Here is a 15,886-nt window from a genome sequence, read left to right as displayed (position 1 = left end):
CAGAAGTAAAAAAGTAACAGTATTAGAAGAAGATGAGAAAATAGGAAAGAATAAACTGCAATGCCAATGCAGAGCATTCAGCCACCTTCTAAAACGCTAGTGACAGAAAGCATTCACTGATGTTGTCATTAGTAAAATGAACATGATTGTGCTTGCTCAGCGTTCATTGCAAGCAGCAAAAGCAGGCTTTCTGTGCCATTAAAAACAATGGAACTTTCATATACACACGTGGACAAAATTGTTGGTACCCTTCAGTCAATGAAATAAAAACTCAAAATGGTCACAGAAATAACTTTAATCTGACAAATGTAATAATAAATAAAAATTCTATGAAATTTAACCAATGAAAGTCAGACATTGATTTTCAACCATGCTTCAACAGAATTATTTAAAAAAATAAACTCATGAAACAGGCCTGGACAAAAATGATGGTACCCCTAGAAAAGACTGAAAATAATGTGACCAAAGGGACATGTTAATCCAAGGTGTGTCCACTAATTAGCATCACAGGTGTCTACAATCTTGTAATCAGTCAGTGGACCTATATATAGGGCTCCAGGTAGTCACTGTGTTGTTTGGTGACATGGTGTGTACCACACTCAACATGGACCAGAGGAAGCGAAGGAAAGAGTTGTCTCAGGAGATTAGAAAGAAAATTATAGACAAGCATGTCAAAGGTAAAGGCTATAAGACCATCTCGAAGCAGCTTGATGTTCCTGTGACTACAGTTGCACATATTATTCAGAAATTTAAGATCCATGGGACTGTAGCCAACCTCCCTGGACGTGGCCGCAGGAGGAAAATTGATGACAAATCAAAGAGACGAATAATACGAATGGTAACAGAAGAGCCCAGAAAAACTTCTAAAGAGATCCAAGGTGAACTTCAAGCTCAAGGAACATCAGTGTCAGATCGCACCATCCGTCGTTGTTTTAGCCAAAGTGGACTTCATGGGAGATGACCAAGGAGGACACCATTGTTGAAAACAAATCATAAAAAAGCCAGACTGGAATTTGCCAAACTACATGTGGACAAGCCACAAAGATTCTGGGAGAATGTCCTATGGACAGATGAGACAAAAATTGAACTTTTTACCAAGGCACATCAGCTCTATGTTCACAGACGGAAAAATGAAGCATATCAAGAAAAGAACACTGTCCCTTCTGTGAAACATGGAGGAGGCTCTGTTATGTTCTGGGGCTGCTTTGCTGCATCTGGCACAGGGTGTCTTGAATCTGTGCAGGGTACAATGAAATCTCAAGACTATCAAGGGATTCTAGAGAGAAATGTGCTGGCCAGTGTCAGAAAGCTTGGTCTCAGTCGCAGGTCATGGGTCTTGCAACAGGACAATGACCCAAAACACACAGCTAAAACACCCAAGAATGGCTAAGAGGAAAACATTGGACTATTCTAAAGTGGCCTTCTATGAGCCCTGACCTCAATCCTATTGAGCATCTTTGGAAAGAGCTGAAACATGCCGTCTGGAAAAGGCACCCTTCAAACCTGAGACAACTGGAGCAGTTTGCTCATGAGGAGTGGGCCAAAATACCTGCTGAGAAGTGCAGAAGTCTCATTGACAGTTACAGGAATCGTTTGATTGCAGTGATTGCCTCAAAAGGTTATGCAACAAAATATTAAGTTAGGGGTACCATCATTTTTGTCCAGGCCTGTTTCATGAGTTTATTTTTTTAAATAATTCTGTTGAAGCATGGTTGAAAATCAATGTCTGACTTTCATTGGTTAAATTTCATAGAATTTTTATTTATTATTACTTTTGTCAGATTAAAGTTATTTCTGTGACCATTTTGAGTTTTTCTTTCATTGACTGAAGGGTACCAACAATTTTGTCCACGTGTGTATATGCCATATTTCTGATTTCTGCATTTATTATTATAACATATTTAAATAACTATTTAAATACCCTTTTGATGTTAGAAAAGTTAGTTTGAGTCATCTTAGTCTCTTCCACCATGCATTTTTGGACACAGTCCATATTTTATGTGGCTTCTGACTTTCCACATGCTGCCTAAAACAATAATGAAAAGTAAATTTTAAAGAAATACTCCACCCAGTTTTTTCAAATATATTTCTTATTGGATTATAGTTTGTAAAGGTGGCAAAGGTTTTTGTTTTTGTTTTTGTTTTTTTTACTTTTCATGGAGAATGGAAATATCTTTTTCTGGTAAAATACTTAACTTTGAGTATCAACATTGGACCACTGCAAACAATTTAAAATATTTCCATGAAAACAAATATTGCCTTGTGTCAAGTCATCCAGTCTTATACTCTTAACAAGTAAAACACATGTATTTTTCTATATTCCTGACAAATAAACACTTACAGAAAATCAGAGCAGTGCATACAGAAGAAACACTTTGGCATGGGAGTAAGCCTTTGAATTGATGACGAGACTCATGACCAGTCAATGAATGTTTGCTTTCTCCATTCTCTGTGAAAATGTGATTAAAAATTTTTCTCCATCACAAAAAACTGCATGTAATTTTACATTTTTTCAGTTTTAAAAGGCAGAAAAAAGTGAAAATGAGTATATCACTGTATGTTATTCATTGAATAAGTGCTTCTGTCACAGCTATTACTTGGCATTTCACACTGCTAAAAATTAACCACTGCACTACCAATCCATCATTCACATGCTATGTGAATGTGAGTGTACGATATAAGAAAGTAGACAACTGAGCCCCTGTTAGGTATATATTTCTCAAACTACATACTCTTGGGTACTTATCCATTTGTTCAGTTGTGGTTCTAACTGTCCTGCTTCTTTTTCTATCCTGGTTAGATGCAATTTTCCCTATTCTCTCAATAAAGCAGTGGACACTTTTGTATGACATTTTGGAATAAATTTTACTGAAGTGCTTCTTGAGGAAACTATTTTGTTTTGTCTTTGTTTTTTAACCCAGAACTAAACACAATTAAAAAGGTTTCTCTTGTGACCAATTAGCATCTTTATATATAATACGCTACCATGGCCGTTCGTTTGTCTGTTCTGGATTTTAAATCACCTGTAGCTCGCAAACCGTTTGACCTATTGACCTGAAATTTGGTACACATATACCACGTGAGGTCTACTATACACGTTCAGGGTGATGAGTGACCTCCAAGATTATTCCTCTTTTTATTTTATTGTAGAATCAACTCTCAGCATCGGCCAGCAAGGCAGCCAAGCAGCGTATGCGTACGGGTGCCGTTCTCATCCCTACCACCACCATCGCCGTCATTTCCCTTACCTCTTCAAATCTTAAATCATTCTTTAGGCAAATTGAAGACTTACGTACCAGCTTTAGTGAAAAAATTAAGGAAAACGTACTAAGTAATTGCAACATAAACACTGACTTAATCACTTTTAATGCAAAAAGATGCTGACAAAAGATGAGAAGAAGCGGGCTGCAGTGGTGGAGAAAAGAAAAACTCCGTAGGAAGCAGCAAGCGCATCAACCTCTGAGCAAATGAATGCTAAACGTACAGAGAAACAGTATGAAAACTATGAATGCTCAAGTCAAGTGTGCAGTGCGCCATTACTGATTTAAAAATAATTATAGATCAGTCATTTCAAGCAGAAATAGCCATTTACAACATTAGTAATGTATTGGGTGTATTGTAAATCAATTTAATGGTTCCTTGATAAAAACAAATCAATTTCTGGGTGATTCTAAACTTTCGATTGCTATTGTATTTAAATATATAATTATTTTTAATATGAGTATTTTTTAAGCAGATAATGTTTGCGAGGAACAGGCATAACAAAAAACTAATCGGTCACTTTAATGTCAGTTTTCAAAGAATTCACCATTGGACCTTTCCAGAAGTTCTGTGCTATTCATCCACTGTAAATTTTCAGCAGGTGGTGAGTGTGGTGGATTTTTTGACTTTTCTTTTTAAGCAACTAAAAATGTTGTGAAACTTAGCAGGAGCCTAATAATTACCCTGTTATGGAGACTGATATCCCTGTTTAGGAACCTTATTTCACCCTCTAGTGTTCATTCAGTTCATTCCAGATTGTCCAGTAAATCGAAAGCTTCATCTGGAGACTTTATACACACCTTTCTATCACTACTCCGTTCAAGTCTCTTGCTGCCGAAACAGTGTGAGCATTTTACTGTTGTGTTTCCCTTATGTAAATGTGCTTTTCATAAAAATCAAAAACAGAAGCAGAAACAAGGAACACCCTGATGGAGTTGTACTTCTTGTTGAATATCACCTAGAAATTACTTTTCCGCACCAATACAGAGATCAAATAACAAGCAACTGTGGATCCAGAACCCATACTTTTGTAGTACTTGCTTCAGTGTAGTTGGGTAAATGGTCATAAGATTCTTCCAAGTCCCTAATGTATATTTAAAAAGTGGCAGTTTCCCAAAATATCTTTGAATGACTTGTACAAAGACAAAGAGTTGATCCAATACTGTAGGACTGTGATGTAATGTATTTGTGTCATATAGTTCAAATAACTGCTTTTTCTGAGAAGACTATAATTGCCAGGTTCAGAAGATCATTATAGTGCCTCTTACACTATTTGACAGCAGCAGCAGTCAAGAGAATGTTTACCTACCCTTACTGAGCACATCCTATCCAACAATCGGCCTATTTTTCTTGAATATCAGTGCTTTACAAGAACCAGTTGAAGGTCCTACTAATACCATTTCCACTGATAAAATTCTTCCACACCCAGTTGTTATCTTCTGGCAAATTACAGGGGGCAGTTTTCTTTGCCAGCTCTTGCATCTTTTGCAAATCTCGAGACTCTTCTACTACCGTTGCATTACAGGGTTCCACCAATATTAATATGCATAAGTGGATTTTGTGCATTATGCCCTGACATGACTCAACCATTGACTGTAGCTACTTATAGTTTCTTAATTGATTGACAATGTAAGTAAACCTTTTATATTTATTTATTTATTTATATATTTGTCCTCACTAACTATCTAGTTCTCCATGTTTTGTCCATTGAGTACCCAGCACCCATCTGAACAATCCTAGACTGAACAGTTCACAGTTCAGCACCTCTCTATACTCAAACCTATCTATAGTCTTATGTCTAAGGCACCAAGTAAGTCTTCCAGCAGTAATATATTTTAATGTAATGTGTGAATGGGAGGCAGAGTGGCACATGGTAGCACTGCTGCCTCAAAGTAAAGAGCCTAGGGTTCAAGTCCCAGTCTTCCCTGCATGGAGTTTTTATGTTGTCCATATGTCTGCGTCGGGTTTCCGCTGGGTGCTCTGGTTTCCATCCCCAGTCCAAAAACATTCAGGTTATGTAGATTGGTGATACTAAAAAGGCCGTAGTGTGTGTGTGTGACTGCATCCACCCTGTAGAGGACTGGCTTACCATCCAGGTGATTGTTCCTTCCTTGTGCCCTATGCTTGCTTGGCATTCAGCGGGCTCAGAAAATGGTATGGGATGGTAATGTATGAAATTCAATAATTATATACACTAGAAAATAAGCATTTTGTGACACATCATAATCTCACTTATTTTTAGCATCTACAAAAAGAAAGTTTCATGCACAAAGTGGACACAAATTTTTGTAAATATGAAAAGAGCTAGCATTTGCTACCCAAAGCATTGCTTATTCACATTTATATCGAATTAGTTACATTTAGTTGTTCGACATCTTGCTGTCAGTACTGCTGCATATGTTCCATCCACCCACAAGCTTAAATTGAAGTGTGGATTGCAGAGACAATAGAAGAGGCTTGTATGTAAAATGTATTTGTGTTGTGCATATTGTTAGAATGCATAGGTTTTTTTATTTTTACTTTCTTGTATACGAAGTATAGGGAAAGTATTGAATCATCCAAAAATTTGATTTTGAGATTTATTTGTGTATCGGCGTTTTAGACCTCACTGAGTCCAAAAATACAATTTTTGGAATTATGTCTGTCTGTGTGTGTGTGTATGTAAACTTGATAACTTAAGTATGGTTTCACTTAAATCACCCAAATTTTGCATATAAGTATTGGGTATAAAACGTAGATTTCTATCAACTTTATTTTCGCTAACTGGAAATGGTATTTTACCTGAAATGTTTCTCCAAAAATATTAAACATTTGATAATTTCACATCATTATGGTAAAGCACCACATTCTAAGCATTTTTTGTCTCTTTGCATCTTTTTGAAAAACTACCGGTTTTCGAGATAAACGCAGTTTTCCATTTGACAAATGGTTATACATATTTGAGAACATTTTTGCTTTATATAAATGAAAAGTTTGTGTTCAAGTATTACATTACACACATTACTAAAGTCTTTTGCAACTTTTGACCCACTTGCGCTTACTGAAAGTGACAATTTGCCTGAATTGTTCACCAAAATAAAATTATCATGGCAAAATTTTTATTCATGCAGCTGCAGAGTCCGAATTTATTCAACTTTGATTTGTTGTTGATAGTTCTTTAATGGACATAATATAAAAATATAATCATTGTCTTGCAGTTTGCTCCTCAAGTATCCATTCCCTTATCTGAGTATACGAGAAAGTTTAGGGGAGACTACTTTCTGATGTTTTTTTTTTTTGGAAAGTAAACTTTTATTGTGTAGGTGCTTTTGTTGTCTTTTGTGAATGGTTATATTTAATTCAATGCCACTAGGGTGAAATAGATAAATAACTCACAGTTAGTTGCAGTTGTGACCCGCTGGGCTGGATACTTTGAGCAGCTGTTTAAAGCTGATCCTCCAGCTAGAACATTGGAGATCTCTGGGTTCACGGTTCTTGAGACTGATCCTCCTATTAGCTGTGAACCACCCAGTTGCACTGAGATTGCACAGTTGGTGAACCCAGATGAGGGTGGAAAAGGCTGCAGGGATATGTGGTATCCAGGGTGAACTTCTCCAGGTTGGTGGTAAGGCTGTCTACCTGGCATTGCAAGCAATCTTTGCTTCCATTTGGGAAATGGGCGTCATCCTAACTTAATTTGAAAATAGGACTTCTCCAAATCTGGAAAAGGAATGCTGATCGCCTGGATTGTGGCAATGATGGGGGGACAACACTGCTCTTGGTGCCAGGTAAGGTCCTTGTTAAGGTTATCCTCATTATGATCCGTGATCACTTGCTTAAATACCTGTGACCGGAGCAGTGTGGTTTTATGCCTAAGAAGTCTATCATTGACTGCATTCTGGCACTCAAGGTTCTCATTGAGCACAAACATGAATATTGGCAGAGTTTATTTGCGGCCTTTGTCAGTTTTGATCAATGAGTAATGATCTACATTAATAAAATAGATGCTCTTTTGCACCTCTATATGTGACCACTTTGGTTTATGTTTTAGATGAATATTGATGTTTTATTCTTCCCTACTCTTACTTTTATTTATCTTAACAATTTTGTTTCAATCGGTTTTTCTTTTTATAAACTCAAAATATCAAGATATCTAAAATATGACAAACTAATTGGGTAAGGAACTTGATTTCTTTTATTTTTGCCTTGCTAACTGTCTGAATGTTAATTGAAAAATATCCTCTGCCGGGTTAATGCACAAACTTGGGAACAAGCTTTGTTTAAATGTAAACTAAAGTACTTTGTTCACCCATGAATGTTTGCTTTCCTTTTTGTCATGATTTTGTGCCTAGTGTGCGCCTGATGTGGATTAGCCGTAGATCAAAGAGCTGCAGTAAAATTTTTATGGGGAAGGATGCAGGCTCTTTAATTATGTTGTGCATGTCTACTTTGACTTGGCTGCTGGGAACTGAACTCAGTTCAACTGATAAGTGGCAATATTCCTTTTAAAAGAGTGGTGTATTTGGATAATTAAGATTTAAGCATAGTAAATCGGAAATTCAGTATAAATAACAATAGGATGCCTTTTATTTGTCAATGACATCCAACTCAACATCTTTATTCTTTAAGAATGTAGATGTTTAGAGGAATATGACTGTTACCTGGTTTGAATTTTTTTTTTACCACAACTGGAAAAGCCCATGTGAGTCCCTCTGTATAGTTCTGCTGCCTAGAAAATACTTTTTTGCCTAAATATCCTCTGCAGAATTACGCCTACAGTACTGATGTCATCAGATACAATAAACATAATTAAAGAGTAAAATATTTCTAAATTTTAAGTATGAAAAGTATTTTATTTGTCATTGTTCAGCAATTCATCTTTTTCCAACGGTCCTCCAGATGCTACTAATGTATCATTTCAAAGCCTTGTTACTCACAACCATTTAAAAGTCTCTGTTACAATCACAATTTTTTGTCACTGTTACTAAATTTACATATTTTAAATTGACTGTAATCTTTCACTGTTATAATCCTGTTTACAGTGTGTTTTCAGACCAACATATGACTTTTAAGGAGTTTGTTTTAAATTAACTCTTGACCTAAATGTTTCCAAGCAGAAACCAGTTATGTTCGTGCCTTCCCAATGTATCCCAAATTATAAGCTTGTATATCTTAAAACTCTGTAAAGTCATCTGCTTGCCCTGTGACTAAGACAGTTCTTATATAGGTACCTGCAATGGTAGTGATCATCCATAGTTCAATTACTTATTTTACCTGATGCATTCTGTATTCTTATGTCTGATATTTATTTTAATTTGATATGGCTTCATATTTATCACTGATAATATAGATAATTATTTTGTATTTTTTACCTTTTCAGTCACCTACAGCTTTAAATTGAGTGTGAGCAGGCATACCATTGTAAAATATACTGTATGTACCTAGCATTACAAATTAATAGTTTCAACCTAATTGTGCCTGCAATTACAGTGATTTTTCAAAATATCCCACTGGAAATACACATGGGGATATACATATTTTTTAAATCAAGTTACAGAAAATGCTGTTATTAAAGTGCTTTATTTTGTTTACTGTTTCTAGTGGTATGAAAATAATGACAGAGGCTTGATACAACTCTTCTTTGTAACATTTATGTTTACCGTGCTGTATCTTGTAGATATATTCACCATTGAATAATTCTTTCACTTACTAAATTGCAAATACTAGCCTGAAATTTGTCTCTCTCTTAATTTTAAAGTACTGAAACAAGGTTAATCTTGCTTGTGACTGTGCATTATGTCATGTCATTTTCTAACCCGGTTAATCCAGACCAGGGTCACAGGGAGTGCTGGAGCCTTTCCCAGCTAGCATAGTGCAAAAGGCAAGAACATACCTTACATAGGGCAAACACACCCACACTCCAGACACATACTAGGGCCAATTTAGCTTTGACAATTCACTTACCCTGCATCGCTTTAGACTGTAGGAGAAAACCTGAGCACCCGGAGGAAATCCACCCAAGCACAGAGAGAACATGCAGGGTGGACCTGGAATGCAAACCCTGGTCTCCATGTTAGGAAAAAACAATCTTCATAAGGAAAAAAGGGAAAAATACTGCTTGCATTATTTTTACTGTGCAAAATTCACAGGAGTCATTCAAGGCAGGTTTGTTTCAGGTTCTTTGGATTAGACAGATGGTACATTTCAGTTTTCAAATTCTACCTTGAATTATTCACTTTAAGACCAGAGCTTTGACTGGGAAATTGTAGGGCATTTCACCCGTTTTGTTCTTGAGCCACAGAAAGGTTCCTTTGACCTTGTGTTTGGGATCATTGTCCTGCTAAAAGGTGAACTTCAGATTTTTAGCAGACAAAGACTGGTTTTCTTGCAGTACTTGCTAGTATTTTCCATCATCTATTCTTCCTTCTGGGTTAAACATATACAAAGTCCCTGATAATGAAAATCAGCCCCACAATGGTGTTTTTTGATTTATGGGCAGTGTTATATTTATGCCACCAATACTGTATCTCTTTAAATTTTGGCCGAAAGTTCTGTCGTCGTCTTATTTGACTGCAAAGCCTCTTTCCACTTGGCATTTCAGTGACGTTCATGCTTTTTGTGAAACTCTGGATGTACTTTCACTTGGCTCTTTTTGAAACCCTTTCACTACAATCTCAGCTACTGTACTCTGGTGCTGCTTTAAAACTGGACAATATGTGGCTGCACTCACATGTTTCCTTATTGTTTGCACAGATATTCATAAGAAGATCCTTTCTAAGCAGCATCAGGATGATTTTTCTTATTATTGATCCAACCAATGGTCACTGGGATATCCAAATATTTTGACACTTTATACCCTTTTCCTAATTTATTCATTTGCATTATTTTATGTCTGATGTCTTTGAAATGCTCTTTAGTCTTTATTTTCACAGCTGCTCTTCAGATTCATAACCTAAATAAAAATTCTGTGTGTGTGTTTTTAACACAAAAAAATGTAACGGCCATTTTAATGATCCGCTGATGGAGGCCAATTGTTAGGCTGTCATTTTCTCATTAGGTAATTATTTTTCACTTTTGTAAAGTTAGAGCGTCTACAACACAGACTGAATGTTTCTGCAAACAGCATATTTCAGTTTTCTTTCTTTTCTTACTTAATATTATTTCTAAAATAAAATGCTGTCATATTAGAGAAGAAACCCATTTTGAGTTTTGGTTATTTGAAATAAAAATATTACCCTGAATAATATTTAATTGCAGGATTTTTGAGTCAGAAAAAATAGACAATTGGTCAAAGGTCTGAATACTGTTGCAGTGCAATGTATACCTAAAAGAAAAAGTAACAAAAATTCTGTCTTACCTGTTTAGGGGGACGTAATATGACCATCTCCCTTCAGTCACGGACAGGTCACACTCATATGCCCTCAGTGGTAGGCATTCTTGTCTTCACCCAGTTCTGGTTCTGGTTTCCTTTGTCTCATTTCCTGTCATTGTCCTTCACTCCAACTGCCATCATTGGTCTTAATAAAGACCTAAAGGTATGTTTTCACTTGTACCACATTTAAGTATTTATTTTACAACTTGCATATATGGTTTGTGTTAAGCTTACTTACTTACTCAGTGTGGTATTCTGCCAATAGTTCCATTTGACGTCTCCTTATTACTTGTCTGATCAATACAATGTAGAATATGAAAGAAAGGACCTAATGTTTGTTCTGTGTTTGTGTTTTTTTTAACATCATGCTTTATTTTTAGAATTTAGCTTTTGGCTATCATATGTTTATTTTGTAGCATAAAATCAAATGTGTATATAATATCTTAATAATTTAACCTTTTGTCACTTTTTTGATGTTAAAAATGTTGCCTTATTAAGATACATTTTTTAATACTGGTGACTGCCTTCATCAGTTATTTTTCCCTAAAATGTGGATGGACATAGGCATTTTCACCACCTTTACTTTAAAGAGTTGCTTTAGTTTTAAGGTAGACTGTGCACTTTAAAACAGTTTGGTTTCTTTAGAAAGAATGGCTCTTTCAACCACCTATTGCTGATTTGGTTTATTAAGTTCAAGGGTCAGCTCTTTTGTTACTTATAGTCCCTATATACTTAAAATGTTCACCTATTGACACAGTTTGCCCTTTTAATGTTGAAAAGTTGATGGTGAATATCTACCATCCACAGCAATATGCTTAGTTTTATGTTTATCTATTAAAAAAGTGTTCACGCTTTTTGAAAGAACCAACAACAAAAATGGGTCTGTAACTGTCTTCCTTGTTTTATAAAAGATTAACAGTGGTAAAAGCATTATACATTTTAGTATAGCCTTTCCTTGCATGTACTCTGCCAGGTATGCAAGTACAAAATAACCAGGAGAGAGACTGCTACACTGAGGTGATTCAGTTTATAAAGTTGACTTATCTGGCAATAACCACTGGCTTCCTTTATATCTTTTTTATTAAAAAAAAAAAAGCCATCAAAATATCTGGTTAGAGTACAGTGTCTAAAAAGGTATGTGTTTTGTCTTTCCCATAGCTTAGTCAGGAAATATAGAAGAGTAGCTATGGAGGAGTGTGTAACTTAAAAAATTGCTTATCTTGTTTTTGAATTCTTACTACTTTTTCTGGAAAGATCATTAACGAAAATGTGCCTCCATCTATAGACACCATGTCTGCTGCTCTAGCAGTCCTGGCCTTACAGAAAAAAACATAATAATAACATTTAAGAAACTGTGGGAAAAAAAGAGTTTACATGCTACTTGATGTTTTGTTTGCTTTCATGAACCACTGCCAATTTATCATTGCAATTTAAGTACTTCTTCCCCAACTTTTTCTGCATCAGTGTGTTTCTTTCACCTTACAAGAATATACAGCAATCAGTAACTAAAATCGGTAAAGTGTGCCTTCACTCCAAATACGTCAAGGAGTAATTTATTCTAAATATCTATGTTTGAACCAGTACCTTTGAGTGCTTTGATAACAATGTTATCAACATATTTAATAAATTATATTTGTCTGGATGCGATAAAATGCAATATTTTTTTATTTTTTTGTCAAAAAAGATATTACATGGTATTTAGATGAAAGTGTTCAAGTTATTTCAGCGAATGAAATTTAATTTCATGATCATTTTAACTTTTTTTTTTAATGTAACAGTTGGATCTCCATATCTGTGGATTTGCCCAATCACAGATGGGAAATATTCAGAAAAAATTCCAAAAAGTTCTACAAAGTAAAACTTGAATTTGATGCTCACTGAGCACTACACTAAATCCACACAAATGAAGAGATATGTAGGCATACTCATCAGAATATTGTCACGGAGGACAGACAGGATCGGGCAGACGTGCTAGCACTCTGCTCTTGCCCTTTCGAGACACAGTGGGGATCATTCCACTGTCTCACCTACAGCCTAGTGTGGACCATCACGGTGTGTACCAGTCACCCAACCCGACACAGATAGACACAGGAGGCACAAGTGCAAGCACACGCTTTTATTTTTCCCTTCTTCCCTCATCGGAAACGCTTTCCCCCATTTCCCACAAGTACAACACAGTTCAGAGCACAACAAACAGACACAATAATCTTCTTCTTTCTCTTTCTTTTCTCCTCCACTCCTCCAGGCAAGCTTTGTCTTTTCCCACCCGACTCTGTCTCCCGGAGTAGTGGCTGCTGGTTCCTTTTATAAGACACCTGGAAGTGCTCACGGTGCTTGTTAACCCAGTTCCGGTAGCACTTCCGGTGTGCGGAAGAGCTGCATTCAGTGGCTCAGCAGCAGCTGCAGCACCTCCTGGTGGTGTCCACGTAACCCAACAGGGATGCACCGAACTCCAGCTCCCGTGGAGTCTTGTGGGAGTATGAGGCACAGCTGCAGCCCGGGGGGGCTGAAATCTAGCGCTTTGGGGGAGTTCATCTTCTGGATATGCTCCCTCCCCCAGTCCTTCCTGCCATGGCAAAGATGCTGGCCATACGCCACATTGCTCCTTCCTCAGCTAAGCCTTGAGGGGTGAAGCAGCCTGTCCCGCGAGGGATGCCTCTCTCCAGGATGGGGAGTCAACATACTTGGGTCCATGGCTCTGCCCTGCAACGACAAAAGAAGAAAGGTACGGGTAGGCACTGCCCCGACGCTGTGTCCTGGCACAATACCAGCGTGATAAAAAGACAGCACCTCCAGCCGTGGCCCAGACTGTGGTATTTATTGCAGCACCGCACCCCTCCTGCTCATGTCCTGTGGGAATGGAAGCAGGATGGGAAGTCTTGCTTCATTTTGCGTGCAGCTGAGGTTGGCAAATCTCTCTGCCCCAACACCAAGAAACCCTCCACTGCATGTGAGTGGACAGGCTCTTGCCCAGCACTGTGTGGAGACCCGGTCTTCCTTTTCCAGGTCTTCATCCTGCTTTGAGGTGCAGCAACAGTCTGAGTCTCTCTATGGCAGGAAGAGAAGACCCCATGTTGTCTGCACCCCTTTAGACTTGTATATGACCGGCATTTGGGGCGGTGCACTCCAGGTGCAAGTACGCATAAGCCAGTCTCTTATGTACACCTTGGCTATTTCCGCCCCCTCCTCATGGTCGGCCATAACGCCATGCCCACTGTCATACCTCTGGCTACTCACTTTCCATCAATGTTAGGATCAGGATCAGGAAGCAATTCGCTCAGATGTCCCATTTTATCTACGGTACAGGAAACACTCATCTATACCGCCGCGTCAAGTCGGCTGGAGAGTCTCCTCAGCCACTCATGTGCTGCCTTCAGGGTTGACTTGGCTGTCCTCTCCAGCCCCTCAACTGTCTGCCTCAGCAGACCCAGCACCTGTAACAGAGACTATGGGCTGGAGCACTATCTCCAGCTGCCGTACAGCCAACACAAAGTCATTTGTTTCAGCTGGCGGTGGACTCTGGCTTTGCTCGTCCATCTCCGCCCAACAGAGAGCCATTGAGGCTAGGCCCCATCAGGTGTCCTTCAGGAGTGGAGTGGTCCTCCAGCCATTGCCTTATGGTGAGCAATGGGCCACCAACACGGATCCTGATTTTCACCATCTTTCGCCGTGTGCTGCCGAATAGCCGCATTTGTGTGTGTGTGCCCATGCCTCGAGCCTCTGTGCCAGGTTGCCACAAGAAATAATATTCCGGTCCCTGCCTTGCAGATGGCCAGGAATCCTGCTGACTACACCACTTGTAGACCACCAGGGGAGCGTACCAGCCATCCTACCTGACACAGACCGACACAGGAAGCGCAAGAAACACACGCTTTTATTTTTCCCTTTTTCTCTCATGAGAAATGTCTTCCCCTGTTTCTCACAAGTACAAAACAGTTCAGAGCACAGCAAACAGACAAAGTACTCTTCTTCTTTCTTTTTTTCTCCTCCTGACAAGCTTTGTCTTCTCCCACTCGACTCTGGCTCCTGGAGTAGTGGCTGCTGGCTCCTTTTATAAGGTACCTGGAAGTGCTCCAGGCGCTTGTTAACTCTGTTCTGGCAGCATTTCGGGTGTGGCAGAAGAGCTGCATTCAGGGGCTGAGCAGCTGCTGCAGCACCCCCTGGTGGTGGCCATGGAACCCAACAGGAATACACCAAACTGCAGCTCCCATGGAGCCCTGTGGGAATCTGAGGCACTGCTGCAATCCAGGGGGGCTGTCATCTAGTGCTTCAGGGGACATAATGCTCTAGATACACTCTCTTTCCCAGTTATTACAGCGTGAAGGCATCCTCAGCTGTGCGCCACATTTCTTATGATTTTGTTTCTTCCTCTCTAGTCAACTTTGATCATCGTCTTGGCATTACATCAGAGGCTGCAAGCGTTTGCCGCAGGGCTAGTCTGAGGACCTCACTAAACCATCCAGTCAGTAGTAGTGATGAGTGGTGTGTGCAAAGTGCAGGGACTTAATTGGTGTGAGGTCAAAGGCTAAAGGCCCGTTTATACTTGATACATTGCTGCAAGTGTCCCCACTCATTGGAGGATCAGTCGTGAAGTGTCACTACTGGGTACAGTTGCCCAGAAAAACTGTGTGGAGCAGACTCAGGCGCATTCTAGAAAAGTGAGAAAGATAAGTGAAATGGGTAAGTGAGTGCCCTGCTTTAAATGTTCTAAGCATCGTGTGACAAACACGTTTTTCAGTAACATTCCAAAATTGGGCTATGCGAGATGAGAGAAGATATCGTCATTCTCATGTTTGGAACTGGGACGATGACAAACAGTCAAATTAAATGGATGTAGGCTAATGAAGCACCTAGTGAAAGGGGAGTTTGTATCTTTCTGTCTGTAGAGCCACTGAAGTGGTGCATGATCAGTCACCAAGGTAAATTTCTAACCCCATAAGTAATAACAGAGCTCTTCAACCGCCTACTTAATTGCCAAACACTCTTTTCCAATAGTTGAATAATTACATTTTCTGGGAAGTAATTTCCTAATAAAATACATGATGGGATGTTCCTCACCAAAAACCTGACTAAGGACAGCCACCAAGTCAAACACACTTGCGTCATTCTGTATAATAAATTCCTTAAAAGAAATTCTGGTTTTCTCAGAACCGGGTATGAAGACAAGGAATCTTAGAAGTCAGAGATATGACCTTTCACAATTATCTGACCAGACGATACTTCATCAGGTCAGTTAAAGGGGCAGCTCTGCTCACAAAATTCAGGAGGCATCTC

At 38.6% G+C, this 15,886-nt stretch overlaps 1 protein-coding gene across 2 annotated transcripts in view; it reads left to right on the top strand.

Annotated features, from left to right (window-relative positions):
• The window catches only part of psmd1 (proteasome 26S subunit, non-ATPase 1), a 190,908-nt gene that overhangs the window by 152,367 nt on the left and 22,655 nt on the right, over positions 1-15,886 (top strand). For both annotated transcript variants that reach the window (XM_039766396.1, XM_039766405.1), the window contains one exon: positions 10,606-10,775. In XM_039766396.1, the coding sequence (XP_039622330.1) occupies positions 10,606-10,775 (170 nt within the window). The remainder of the gene's footprint in view (positions 1-10,605; positions 10,776-15,886) is intronic.

Source organism: Polypterus senegalus, chromosome 1 (assembly GCF_016835505.1).
Source record: "Polypterus senegalus isolate Bchr_013 chromosome 1, ASM1683550v1, whole genome shotgun sequence".
Classification (NCBI taxonomy): Eukaryota; Metazoa; Chordata; class Cladistia; order Polypteriformes; family Polypteridae; genus Polypterus; species Polypterus senegalus.
This window is presented reverse-complemented; position numbering and strand designations above follow the sequence as displayed.